A 12,828-nucleotide genomic window follows, 5' to 3' on the forward strand; every position below is an offset into this window, starting at 1 on the left:
TAAATGTAGTATTTATTACTTTTTAAATTAATTTTAAATATTTATAAAAAAAAATTATTAAAATAAATTGCAAATATTTATCAAATAAAATAAAATTTAATTCATATATAAAATTATAAAATGGATTTTCACCATTTTCATTACCATTTTAATAAAATATAAAATCATTATTTTGTGGTTATATCTCAGATCATGAGATCCTGACAGGTTACAGAGTGGGCTCTGTGGAGTCAATGGCATATGACTGGACCTCTAAGATCCTCTTCTGGATATCCAGCACCTATCGCACCGTCTCAGCTTTTAAAGTAACAGATGGATCAAGACGGGACATTGTTTTTAAAAACTTGAAATACCCCCGGGGGATTGCTGTGCACCCCAGTGCAGGGTATGAGACATCATGGGCAAGAATACATAATTCAGAATACCATTTTGTGCTAAATAAAACATCTTTATAATGTAGTGTAAATACAGAATAACTTAATTGCATATAAGACCTAAATAATCGTAATAATCGAAATTGCAATTTTTAGATACCTCTTCTGGTCGGATTGGTATCGTCCAGCAGTGATCACCAGAGCATACACAGATGGAAGCAATGCTGTTCCTCTAATTAACACAACACTTGGCTGGCCTAACGGACTTGCTGTGGACTACCTGTAAGGAAGTCCTCTTAAAATAAACCATTTGATTTCTGAAATAGTTTGTAAATGTAAATGAGAAACGACACAAAGATCAGTTTGGACAATTAAAAAAGAGGGTTAAAGGCTGTCTTAGATGTTTGTTGTGCTCCACAGGATGGATAGGCTATACTGGGTTGATGCGCAGCTGGACCGGATTGAGCATGTGAGCATTGATGGGCTTGACCGACAGGCCTTCTCCAGCATTGGACAAATCACTCACCCATTCTCACTTACGATACACACAGGTTGTCACTTCTGTGTTTCTTTAGTCATTTCAAAGCCACATTGTGATGTTGATGTTGAGATGATTTTAAACTACAAAGACTGTTATCCAGCATTTTTTAGATTTGTTCCACTTGTCACTGACTGATCTGTCTCCTCCATTTGTTAGATCATTTGTTTGTGTCAGACTGGAGGACGAATTCTGTTTTCCGAATGAGGAAGAGGGATGGTGGGGAAAATATAGTTCTCCGAAAGGGCATCTCAGGCATAATGAATGTTAAGGCCTATTCAGCTGATCTCCAGGACTGTGAGTGACACAGATAAGCTCTTGCTTAATAAACTGCTGTCTGTTTATGCAATTCACTTGAATTTCATCAATTTTTCTGCACTATTTAGACATGTTTCGACATGATGATGACTTTGGGTCAATGAATAATAAGAGCAAACATGAAAAAAAAGTAGATCAAGAGAAAATAATAATAATAATGTACTTTTGTCCATAATATCATTCTTTTAATTAAGTATTTTTTCTTCATTATGATGTTGCAGTGCCGAATTCACTTCATACTGTGACAGGCAAAATACGTTTTTGGGTCCCCCCCAATACGCTGATTTCACGCAGCCGTTATTTTGAAATCGAAAGCGAGGCTCCGGTGGGAAGAAAACCGGAAGTGTCGCCTTTAATCACAGGAGAGTCGTGAATGCGATGGCGTATTGTTGTGTTTAATGATGGTGTGTCAATTCTAAAAATGTACATACATTTCTTTCATACTTAAGACTATATGCAGTGAAATTAATTTATAAATAAAATATTTTTTTTATGTATAATTCAGAATGTAAAAAAAGAAGCAGGAATGAACTATATACATATCCTATATTGGATATTAACATCCAATAGTGTAAATCGCGGCAGCAGCTTCAGGTTGGTAATCCAAGGCATTGTTGTTTATCGTTACTTCCGGGGTTCTTCCCACCGGAGCCTCACTTTCGATTTCAAAATGGCGGCTGCGTGAAATCAGCGTATACCCTCACAACCGGTAGCTTATATACATACAGTATATCATCGCTGTCTGGCATAAACCTCAAATGTTCAAAACCACTACTTTTCAGGAAATTATTATTATATATATTTTCAAAAATAATTAAACACTGTGTTGTCACAGTTGAAATTATCGATATTGTGGATTTATATGGTCAGACACTTGCATGTGCCATTATATTATTAACATTCCACCAAAATCAAACTCAAATGGAGGTTCTTTTTTGTGTGATTATTTATTTATTTATTGCAAGGTTGAACATGGTCCACATGTGCGACCATAAATAACTATATACAAGACCAGGGTTTACTTGTAAAAAAAAATTAAATACATATATATATAAATTAGGGGGTGGATTAACAACACCAGCACAGCTCCAGGATCTCCACTGCTCCTCCTTGATAGCGTTTTTAAAAAATAAACAAATAGATTGGACAAAAATAAATAAATAATCCTTGTACTTGTTAGATGTAAAGTATTATTTGTCACATGCAAAGTAAGTGATAATTAACTACTGTAATCTCATTGCTGTGTACAGTATTCAAAAGCAGATGCAATCTGATTCCAAACGGCCGCTGCAGCCACTTCTGTTTCCCTACGCCTGCGTCCAGCCGTGTGTGTGGATGTCCCTACGGCATGAAGCTGCAGGACAACCAGAGAGACTGTGTGAAGGATGACTCTGAGCCCCCACCAGATGATAACTGTGGAGACTATGCTTTTCCCTGTGACGGGGGCCGATGTGTGCCAAATTCTTACCGTTGCGACGGTGTGAACGACTGCGTCGACAAAACAGATGAAGCCAACTGCACAGATACAGGTGTGTATGAACATGTAGACCACCTGAAGACCTAGACATGTCTATGAACATCTCATTTCACCTTTTTAATCAGGTGCAACCTGCTCTCCATATGCCTTCACCTGTGGGAACAAGCACTGCATCCCTGCTAGATGGCGCTGTGATGGACATGATGATTGTGGTGATGGTACCGACGAAGATAACTGCCCCACACGCGGTCCAACCACCTGCCCATCCAACCTATTCGCTTGCACCAATGGAAACTGTATCCCAAAAGCGTGGGTGTGCGATGCCTTCAACGACTGTGGCGATGGTTCTGATGAGAGACAGTGCAGTGAGTATTGAAGAATTTCAATGTAGGGGTGAATGTAGGGTCAGTGAATATGCATAAATGTTTATTGTCAAAGACATTTTGATAAAAAAAAAAAAAACACTCTGAAAAGCCCTAGCACTGCCCATGTATACAAATTTGACACAGCAATACATTAAGTTAATTATAACCACTGTCATTCTCCTCTGTCCTCTTCCAGATTCCACTATCACCACCTGCCAGCCTGGCTTCTTTCTGTGTCCAGATCACCGCTGTATCTATAACTCATATGTCTGTGATGGAGACCAGGACTGTTTGGATGGCTCTGATGAGAAGGACTGCGGTAAGACAGTGATTTGATTTTTAAGGCGAGTCACTACAGGCAAAAAGAGTGTTTTTTCAGACTAGTGGACAGAAAACATCCAAAATACACTTTTAACTGTGTCTTTTAGAGCACGTTATCTATTTGCGTCCGTAGATTTCAATTATAGTATATATCTTTAAAGCAGCACTCAGTAGCTTCGGGACTTCTTCGCTGTATTCTCGCTTTTTGCTCGCAGGTTTCTCTCTAGAGCTCCCCCCACAGCTTCGGAATAGATATTTGACAACACTGTTGTAAAAACTCGTTGGTGATTCTCAGACACCAGAGGCTATAGATCAACGACATCAAAGCAGATGGGACGTTCTTTAAAACGTCTTCTTCATTCGGGTTCGGACAGCGTGAGGGAGCGCAATAATGACAGCATTTTAGCAGATTTCTTTTGGCCATAAAGCAATTGTTTACATCGCGAGACCTGATATCACGCGAGACTTCCTGACGCAGCGGCCGGCGGCCCGCCGGCTCAAAGTTGCAAGTGCGTATTTTCCGCTCACGGGCACCAGGGGGGTGCGAAACGACCACCATTCAACCCGAAATAAGTAATATAACCATTCCAATGACTCCGAAGCTGTTCAGTTAAGGTAAAAAAAGTTACTTAGTTCACCTTTAAAGGCCGTTTTCTCAAAATGAGTTTTTTCTCCTACATTGAGCCAGAAATCTCCACTTCAGTAACACTTACATACACCAAACTTACTTTACAGTTTTATTCTTATCTATATTCTGAAGGTTTTTACAGAGGGGTTTGTTCATATTATATAATTTTCCTGATTTTATACAACATTTTATTCTTAAAAAAATGGCGAAAAATGTATTTATGTGATAAATTAGTGATAAATCGAGATATCCAAAATCCCCTCTGTAAAACCTTTGACTCTAATATATATAAAAAAATGAAACAAGAATTTTGAACCTGACTTTATCCAATGTTCAGATTTTTGTTCTAGAAATGTATGCAAATTAGTACATTTAGATAATGCCTCATTTGCATATTTAAACACGACATTTCTGAAAACTTGTAATATAATTTGTTTTTGCAATTATTAATGTAATCAATCAACTGGTGAAGCATGGTGATATTTATTTTAAAAAAATGTTTACCCTTTACACCTGGGTTGTCTCTCCTTAAGTAGGGGGTTAAACGGATCATGTTTATCCGTGATCCGTACAGACCAGGCCCCACGGTTCGGCATGCATGTGATTCGTGGATTAATTGCAAGTTTAACTACCATAGAGTGAAATTTTATAACTCGCACGCTTTTTGTCTTGCTAGTTTACACATTCAATAGATTTTGAACCATTCCAGTGCTAGAAGAGGCAAAAAATAATTTAATGCAGTACTCGTACGCTGTTATCTGTGCGCACAGCAGCACAGACCCAAAGCGCATGCATACACAGAGAGGCATGTTTCAGTTCCAAATTCAGTTCTCCGAATTGATTCCTCTTTCGCGTCTCCTTGCACTTGGATGGACAAATACACACAAAATTATGTCAAAATACCCATCTCGGCAATCATTCTCATTTAACACTCTTGGTTATGTCTTAAGTGAACATAAACAGTTGAGAAAGATATTGAATGTGTATCATTATATTGGATTCATTAGGTCTTAATGACAGCAGTATACATTTCTGCCATTGTCTACTCTAGTTCATTAATGTAAATCAAACAACAAAACACAATCAACATAAAATGTACCTTACCTTACCTAGACCTTACTTTATTTCTAACTGTTCACTTGCCTATTAAAATGTTTGAACTTTACTTTTTGCTGTGGTATCGGAGTACTTAAAGGGACGTTGTGTAAGAATTTCTCCCATCTAGTGGTGAAAATGTATTTTGCATTCAAACGAATAGTGCTCTCCAGCGCCTCGCTTTTTCAAATGCGTGTTGCATCTACGGTAGCCATTATGTACCAAAAAGCTATGACAGGATGTTCTAATCGCACTTCATCGAGTTTTCCTTCGGGTGAACAGGTTTGTTATTTCTAACAAACTGCAACTTGACACAACGAACAAACAAATGTTACGGTATGAATTACTGACATGAACTATGGTAATTAGTAGTGATGCCTTCTTTATTCGTTATATTTTTGTATATTATATAATAAAGTACACAACCAAGCAATGAAAAAAAGCTTGTAAATAAGAACGTAACATTGACTTACCTGTCGAGAAGAAAGCAGGCAACTTCAGCGTCTCTTTTGAAAGCTTTCTCCTGCATTAGCTCTTTCCACCTGGAAAAAGCTATCCCGACAATAACCCTTGTTTTTTGTAATCTCCGGTCACGTTTCCTTTTACGGTCTATTTTGGACTTTTCCGACGACGAGGACTCCTTATCCTGTGACTCAGCGTATGGTCCTCCATTATAAATAACCGTGCAGTGCAGCCTTTTAAACTTGCCGGGGCAGTGACAAGCGCCTCTCACTGCTCTGCTCCTCCGCTTCTGCTGGTTTCAGTCACGTGACGCTGGCTCTGAACGAAAATGCATTGTGGAAACGCGTTGGCCTAGTACTGTTTGTCCCTCTCTGCTATTTTTCAAGATGGCGGAACTACATGGAAGCCTCCGTGGACCTACCCGTCCCATGTATATAAAGATAATAAATTCTTCGTTTACGAGGATAAGTCAGATAATTAGCAGAGGTATTTGTACACCATTGAGGACATATTTATGAATAAAAATATAGATTTTAGATAATAAAATAGCTTAAAAAAAACTACACATTGTCCCTTTAAAGTGTCCTTTAAGTAATAAATGGAAAGCAAAGTTACCCCCCCAAATATATTTTTTTCTTGCTGATCTGAAAAATGATCCAGTGAGTGACTCAACATTTTTTACATTATCCAAACCGTGAGTTTTGTGATACGTTGAACCACTTTTTTTAAGGTATTGGTTTACACTCAAAGGATCCACTTAAAGTCGGCATGAAATGGAAATCTATTTTCTATTGTGAACAATTCATCATATCTATTGTATGTTTCATTTTTAAAAACGTTTTTCACCTTGTAATATTTAATAAAAAGTCATAATCCACTTAAACCCCGCCCCTGCAAGCTTGTGCCTTTTTAGAGCAAGGACCATATCTCAAAATCCAATCAACAATCAATTCATAGACCCAAGTCCCCAGCCTAAATTGTTTCTTTGTTGATAATCTGTTACACTCGGATGTACATCACAATACGAAAGAAAAGATCTGTAACTAGTTCTGTTTCATCGTGACTTTAATTAACATGGATGACATGGATGTTTTGTGTTTTGGGTAGTGTACTCCTGTTCGACGTTCGAGTTTGCATGTGCCAGTGGAGATCAGTGTGTGAGTCAGAGCTACCGCTGTGATGGGGTTTATGACTGCAGGGATCACTCAGATGAGAGCAGCTGTCGTAAGTTATATGTGTTTAGAAGTCCTCTTTCAGCTTGGTTTTAGGGGATCATATGACATAAATTTGGATATTTTATGATTTTTTTGCTGTTAACTGTGAGTCCATGTCTGTAAAAAAAATGAGATTGATGTTCTTGGAAGTGAATCAGTTTTTACATATTTAATTTCATTGATATAAGTCACAACATAAAGGTCTTGCAATTCTTTCATAATAATTTTTTTGTCAACCAGTATTTTAATCGCTATTAATTTTCCACAAGATTTACAAATTTCACAAATATCTAAATACATTTTAAAACCTTGATTTCTGTCATATAAAATATATAAATATAAAAAATATAAATATTTATTTATTGTAATTGATGTTTAATTGTTGTTGAAAATAATTAATCTAACATATCTAATAGTTTTCATAACAGAAACATGGGATTGTGCCATATATGTCATCATCATCTTTATATGGATATAAGCTACTAAATGTGTATCTAGCAGTGTAAATTAATGCTAGTGATGACTAATAGCTGATATTTTATGTGCAGCCACACGTGGGCCAGGTCTGTGCCATGACGATGAGTTCCAGTGCCAGGTCGACGGATTTTGCATTCCGAAAGTGTGGGAATGTGATGGTCATCCAGACTGTGAGGATGGCTCTGATGAGCACAATGGCTGCCCGCCCCGTACCTGTAGTTCTGTACAGTTCCAGTGTGCTAATGGAAACTGTGTGCCTCAGAGCTGGATTTGTGATGGGGAAAATGATTGCAGGGATATGAGCGATGAAACAAATTGTCCCACTCCACCATTCAGCTGCACATCAGGTCAATGGTTGTGTCCCACAGACCAGGTGTGCATCACAGAGGCTCAGGTGTGTGATGGCCAGAGAGACTGCCCAAATGGAGCTGACGAGTCTCCCCTCTGCAGTGAGTTCTGCTGCTGCTGGAGTAAAGCAGGTGTTACATGTTGCTATATGTTGTTGATGAACTTCTCAGACTGTTTTTCTGTCTCTTTCTTTCTCATTATTGGTATTATTAGATGAAAATGACTGTCAGGCAAATAACGGGGGCTGCAGTCATGGTTGTATTCAGGGTCCATTTGGAGCTCAGTGTACCTGTGACCCAGGATTCCAGCTGCTGAACGACTCAAAGACCTGTGACGACATAAATGAGTGTCTGATCCCTGGATTCTGTAGTCAAACCTGCTTCAATGAGCGTGGCTCCTTCCGATGCTACTGCCAAGATGGCTACCAGCTGGAGCCAGATGGACGTACATGCAAAGCCATCTGTAAGTAACATCTCGATCGTTTATACATCAAACATGATTGAACTAAGACTTTATGTTGCTGAATTGCATTTCTAGTCAAATGGATTAGAACTCAATGGTTTTAAAGGGTTAGTTCACCCCAAAATAAAATTTCTGTCATTAATTACTCAGCCTCATGTCGTTCCAAAACCCGTAAGAACTTCGTTCCTCTTCGGAACACAAATTAAGATATTTTTGATTAAATATATTCTTTCTGACCCCTCCATAGACAGCAACGCAACAACCACTTTCAGGTCCCAGAAAGGTAGTAAAGACATCGTTAAAATAGTCCATGTGACTCCAGTGGTTCAACCTTAAAGGTCCCATGACATGAAATTTCCACTTTCTGAGGTTTTTTAACATTAATATGAGTTCCCCTAGCCTGTATATGGTCCCCAAGTTTCAAAAAATTTCAATCGGTGTAAATCGAGCTTTTGCTATCTTTCTCTGCCTTTGAGAAAATGGAGGCTCATACGCGCTGATCTTGAATCTCCTCCTTATGACGTCATAAGGAGGAAATGTTACCTCCCCTTTCTCTGCTTTGCCCGCCCAGAGAATATTTTCCGCCCATGAGAAAATGCGCTAGGAAGTAGGAACGCGCGCGCGCGATTTTAGTTTGTCCACAAGAGATATCATGGCTTTTGAGCGAGCGAAGCATAACAATTGCTCAATAATTGGATGTACAAATGAACACCGAAGGGTCAATACAGAGCTGGGCTTGCTGAACGTCTGAAACTAAAGTCTGGATCACTCTCTTTGGCTCAGCTACACACCTCGGACAAGTAAGTCAACTAATGATATATAAGTGTGTTGCTTTACTGTTTATGGTTACCTAGATTTTACACGTAGAATGTGGCTGTAACATTAGCTATGCAGTTTATGTGTGTGAATACACACACTGTAACGCGAGTGTTGTACACGTCTTTGTTATTTGGATAACCGTTTTCCTGTTGGTTATATGGCGCGCGCGATATCCACATTTCAAGATCGCAGAGCTTGATGTAATTGTAATAAGATAAATTACAGACATTACAGATCTCTCATGAAAAGGCAACAGTAGGTTCGCGTTAGCTACATGATAATAACTGTAAACCATCCGAATAAAGTACCGTATCCAGACATAATATTTTAAACTAACCATTCGGAAACGTCCTGCTGGAGCCGCGGAGTTGCAACTTCTTCATCCGTTGCTTCTCCATCTGGAATTCTGGATCAGATTCTGGGTCAAACTGAAATGCTTGAAAGACTGCGTGTCTTCGTGCCATTGCTATATCCAACGTAAACATGCACGCCACGTTACCGTTGCGCAAGATGGTCAAGGCCACACCCACCCTCCACCTTGCGCCGCCTTTCTCCTCCTTTCTCCTCCTTATTAGTATTTAAAGCTACAGACACCGAAACGGCCTGTCTGAAGGAAGCTCATTCTGGGACTGGCTTGTAGTGGCTATAATTCTGCACTGAGGCTGAATTTTTGGAAAGAGATTTCAGATACAGTACTAGGGACCACTAATGACTATATTAAAGCCTACAAAAAGTAGCATGTCATGGGACCTTTAATGTTATGAAATGACGAGAATACTTTTTTTGCTTCAACACAATAGCGACGATTCAACTTACTTTTTAAAAAATAATTTCTTCTCTTCTGTGTCAGTCTCCTACGCTGTTGACGTCGTAAACACACTGCAGCGCTTCCGGGTTCTACGTCAGAATGCTGACTTTGTATTGGTCAACTCCTGCTTCAGCATCACACGCATGTGTTATGGTGCTCATATGAACAGCGTCTGCCAATTAGCGTTGGCCTTTTGACGTAGAACCTGGAAGCGCTGCACTGTGGTTACAACCTGTGGTTACTCTTCGCTTCATAACATTAAGGTTGAACAACTGGAGTCACATGGACTATTTTAACGATATCTTTGCTACCTTTCTGGGACCTGAAAGTGGTTGTTGCATTGCTGTCTCTGGAGGGGTAAGAAAGAATATATTTCATCAAAAATATCCTCATTTGTGTTCCGAAGATGAACGAAGTTCTTACGGATTGGGAACGACATGAGGGTGAGTAATTAATGACAAAATGTTCATTTTTGGGTGAACTAACCCTTTAAGGCTAGTTCACACTGCTCCAACTAACACCAAATCCAAAACATTTCTTGTGAAGTAGTTTCAAAAATTGTTTGTACAGTAATATAAGAATAGTAAAACCTGAAATCTGTTGCAAATGTGTAATCTGCTCCAGCCCCAGGTGATGCCTTACTTCTGGTGGCCAGGCGCAGTCAGATTGTCGCTAACCGCATCTACTTCAGACCACCCCTTGTCAATCCCGTAGTTAGCGGCGTGAGCATCGTTGCTGTAGACTTTGATAATGTCAATAAAAGAGTCTACTGGGGTGATTCATCTGAGAAAATGATCTATAGTTCATTCCAGAATGGCACAGACAAAAAACAGGTAAGTAATAAGAAGAAATAAAGATTTGTTGTCTTATAGGGCTTATGAATTTCATTGTATGGATATATTGGATCTGTGTTAATCAACTACAGTTTAGGATTAATTAATTTGGTGATGTCGATATATTAGGTGTTCTCATCTGGCCTGATGGTGCCTGAGAGTATAGCAGTGGATTGGGTTGGTAGAAACATTTACTGGACCGACTACGTCATGGAAAACATTGAAGTAGCCACTCTGGATGGACGCTTCCGGAAGATTCTGATTACCAAGAATGTCACCAGCCCTCGTGGACTGGCTCTAGACCCCCGCAACCAGTATGCATATTGGACATACTTACTAATTTGTTGCTATTTAATGAATTTTGAGAGACTCTTGAAAATGAATATTCTTTCATCATTTACTTACCATGTCATTCCAAACCAAAAATTTTTAAACAGAAATTGCTTGATGCAGGAGAACAAACCTCATTGGTCCTTGTGGAAGTTCCAACGTGCTTGCATGACCCATGAGAACAAATCTCTTCAGTTTTCTCATGTTTGGCAAGCACGTTTGATATTCCGTTAACCATATTTGATGTGCTCTATGTATTTGTGTTAAAGGGGACCTATTATGCCCCTTTTTACAAGATGTAATATATGCTCGGGTGTCCCCAGAATGTTTTTTTTTTTTTTTGCTCAAGTTTCAGCTCAAAATACCCCACAGATTATTTATTATACCATGCCCATTTGGTGATGTCGATATATTAGGTGTTCTCATCTGGCCTGATGGTGCCTGAGAGTATAGCAGTGGATTGGGTTGGTAGAAACATTTACTGGACCGACTACGTCATGGAAAACATTGAAGTAGCCACTCTGGATGGACGCTTCCGGAAGATTCTGATTACCAAGAATGTCACCAGCCCTTGTGGACTGGCTCTAGACCCCCGCAACCAGTATGCAACCCCGCAACAGCTCAATGCAAATGAGCTCAATGCAAATGAGCTGCTGCTCGCCACCCTGCTTTCCAGAAGAGGGCGGAGCCTTTACAGCTTGTGCCTCACATACTCTGCCAAAAACTAAAACATCTGTTTGGTTTTGATTATCATCTCTATTGCGGTTAATCTCACGTGACATTGTAGTTCTTTATCATCATGAAAGTTTTTTACCTGCTTGCGTTTTTTTTAAGCCATATCAGTCTAAACTTCTGATAAATGGTTTTCTGAGCGCACACATCCGAAGCATGTGCACAGAAAGCTGGATGTCAGACAGCGCATCCCGTGAGTGTGAAACTAAGTTCTCTTTCACATCTTATTGCACTTAAACTGTCAAATACACGCAAAAAATACATGTAAAAAACACACAAAGTTCACATAAACACAGTCGGTTATGTCTGTGAACGTAAACCGCAGGAAAAGAAAGTGCATGTGTATATTAGATCTGGGTATTAAATTGAAGGCAGCATAAAATACAGTACCTACTGCTAAATATGTTGTTAATACGAATCAAACAACAAAAGAAAAAATACTCATTCACTCTAGAAAATAACTCACTGCTCTTGATTGAATTACTTTAGTAGCTTTAATAAGAATACATTTCTTACTTGAATGCTGCTGTTAAATGCTCTGGCGTGGAGATAAACATGGCGGACTGTGTACAGCTCATTTAGGGGCGAGGTCTATGCTAATAGACATATTAGCAGCCATATCACCGTGTAGCCCAAGACTGGTTGCCCACTGAAGCTAAGCAGGGCTGAGCCTGGTTAGTACCTGGATGGGAGACCTCCTGAGAAAACCAGGTTGCTGCTGGAAGAGGTGTTAGTGAGGCCAGCAGGGGGTGCTCACTATGTGGTCTGTGTGGGTCCTAACGCCCCAGTATAGTGACGGGGACACTACACTGTCAAAGAGCACCGTCCTTTGGATGAGACGTAAAACCGAGGTCCTACCTGAGGTCATTAAAAATCCCATGGCACTTCTCGTAAAGAGAAGGGGTGTAACCCCAGTGTCCTGGCCACATTCCACCCATTGGCCCTTGCCAATCATGGCCTCCTAATAATCCCCATCCACTGAATTGGCTCTATCACTCTCTCTCTTCTCCACCTATAGCTGGTGTGGTGAGCGCACTGGCGCCGTTGTACTGTGCCTGCCGTCGCATCATCCAAGTGGATGTTGCACACTGGTGGTTGAGGAGAGAGTCCCTGATATGATTGTAAAGCGCTTTGGGTGTACAGTAGCACATATAAAAATCGCTATATAAGTGTCTCATTCATTTATTCATTCATTCATTCATAATAGAGCAGAGTCCGTCAGCAGTC

At 39.6% G+C, this 12,828-nt stretch overlaps 1 protein-coding gene across 1 annotated transcript in view; it reads left to right on the plus strand.

The window, feature by feature from the left end:
* Nucleotides 1–12,828, plus strand: part of lrp2b (low density lipoprotein receptor-related protein 2b) — a 56,611-nt gene that overhangs the window by 13,702 nt on the left and 30,081 nt on the right. Inside the window, exons 17-28 of the mRNA XM_082152648.1 lie at nt 190–385; nt 531–656; nt 795–925; nt 1,072–1,209; nt 2,481–2,759; nt 2,833–3,072; nt 3,269–3,391; nt 6,686–6,802; nt 7,341–7,718; nt 7,831–8,079; nt 10,331–10,539; nt 10,669–10,853. Of these exons, the coding sequence (XP_082008774.1) occupies nt 190–385; nt 531–656; nt 795–925; nt 1,072–1,209; nt 2,481–2,759; nt 2,833–3,072; nt 3,269–3,391; nt 6,686–6,802; nt 7,341–7,718; nt 7,831–8,079; nt 10,331–10,539; nt 10,669–10,853 (2,371 nt within the window). The remainder of the gene's footprint in view (nt 1–189; nt 386–530; nt 657–794; nt 926–1,071; nt 1,210–2,480; nt 2,760–2,832; nt 3,073–3,268; nt 3,392–6,685; nt 6,803–7,340; nt 7,719–7,830; nt 8,080–10,330; nt 10,540–10,668; nt 10,854–12,828) is intronic.

Source organism: Leuciscus leuciscus (genome assembly GCF_965113295.1).
Source record: "Leuciscus leuciscus genome assembly, chromosome: 21".
NCBI classification, from domain to species: Eukaryota; Metazoa; Chordata; class Actinopteri; order Cypriniformes; family Leuciscidae; genus Leuciscus; species Leuciscus leuciscus.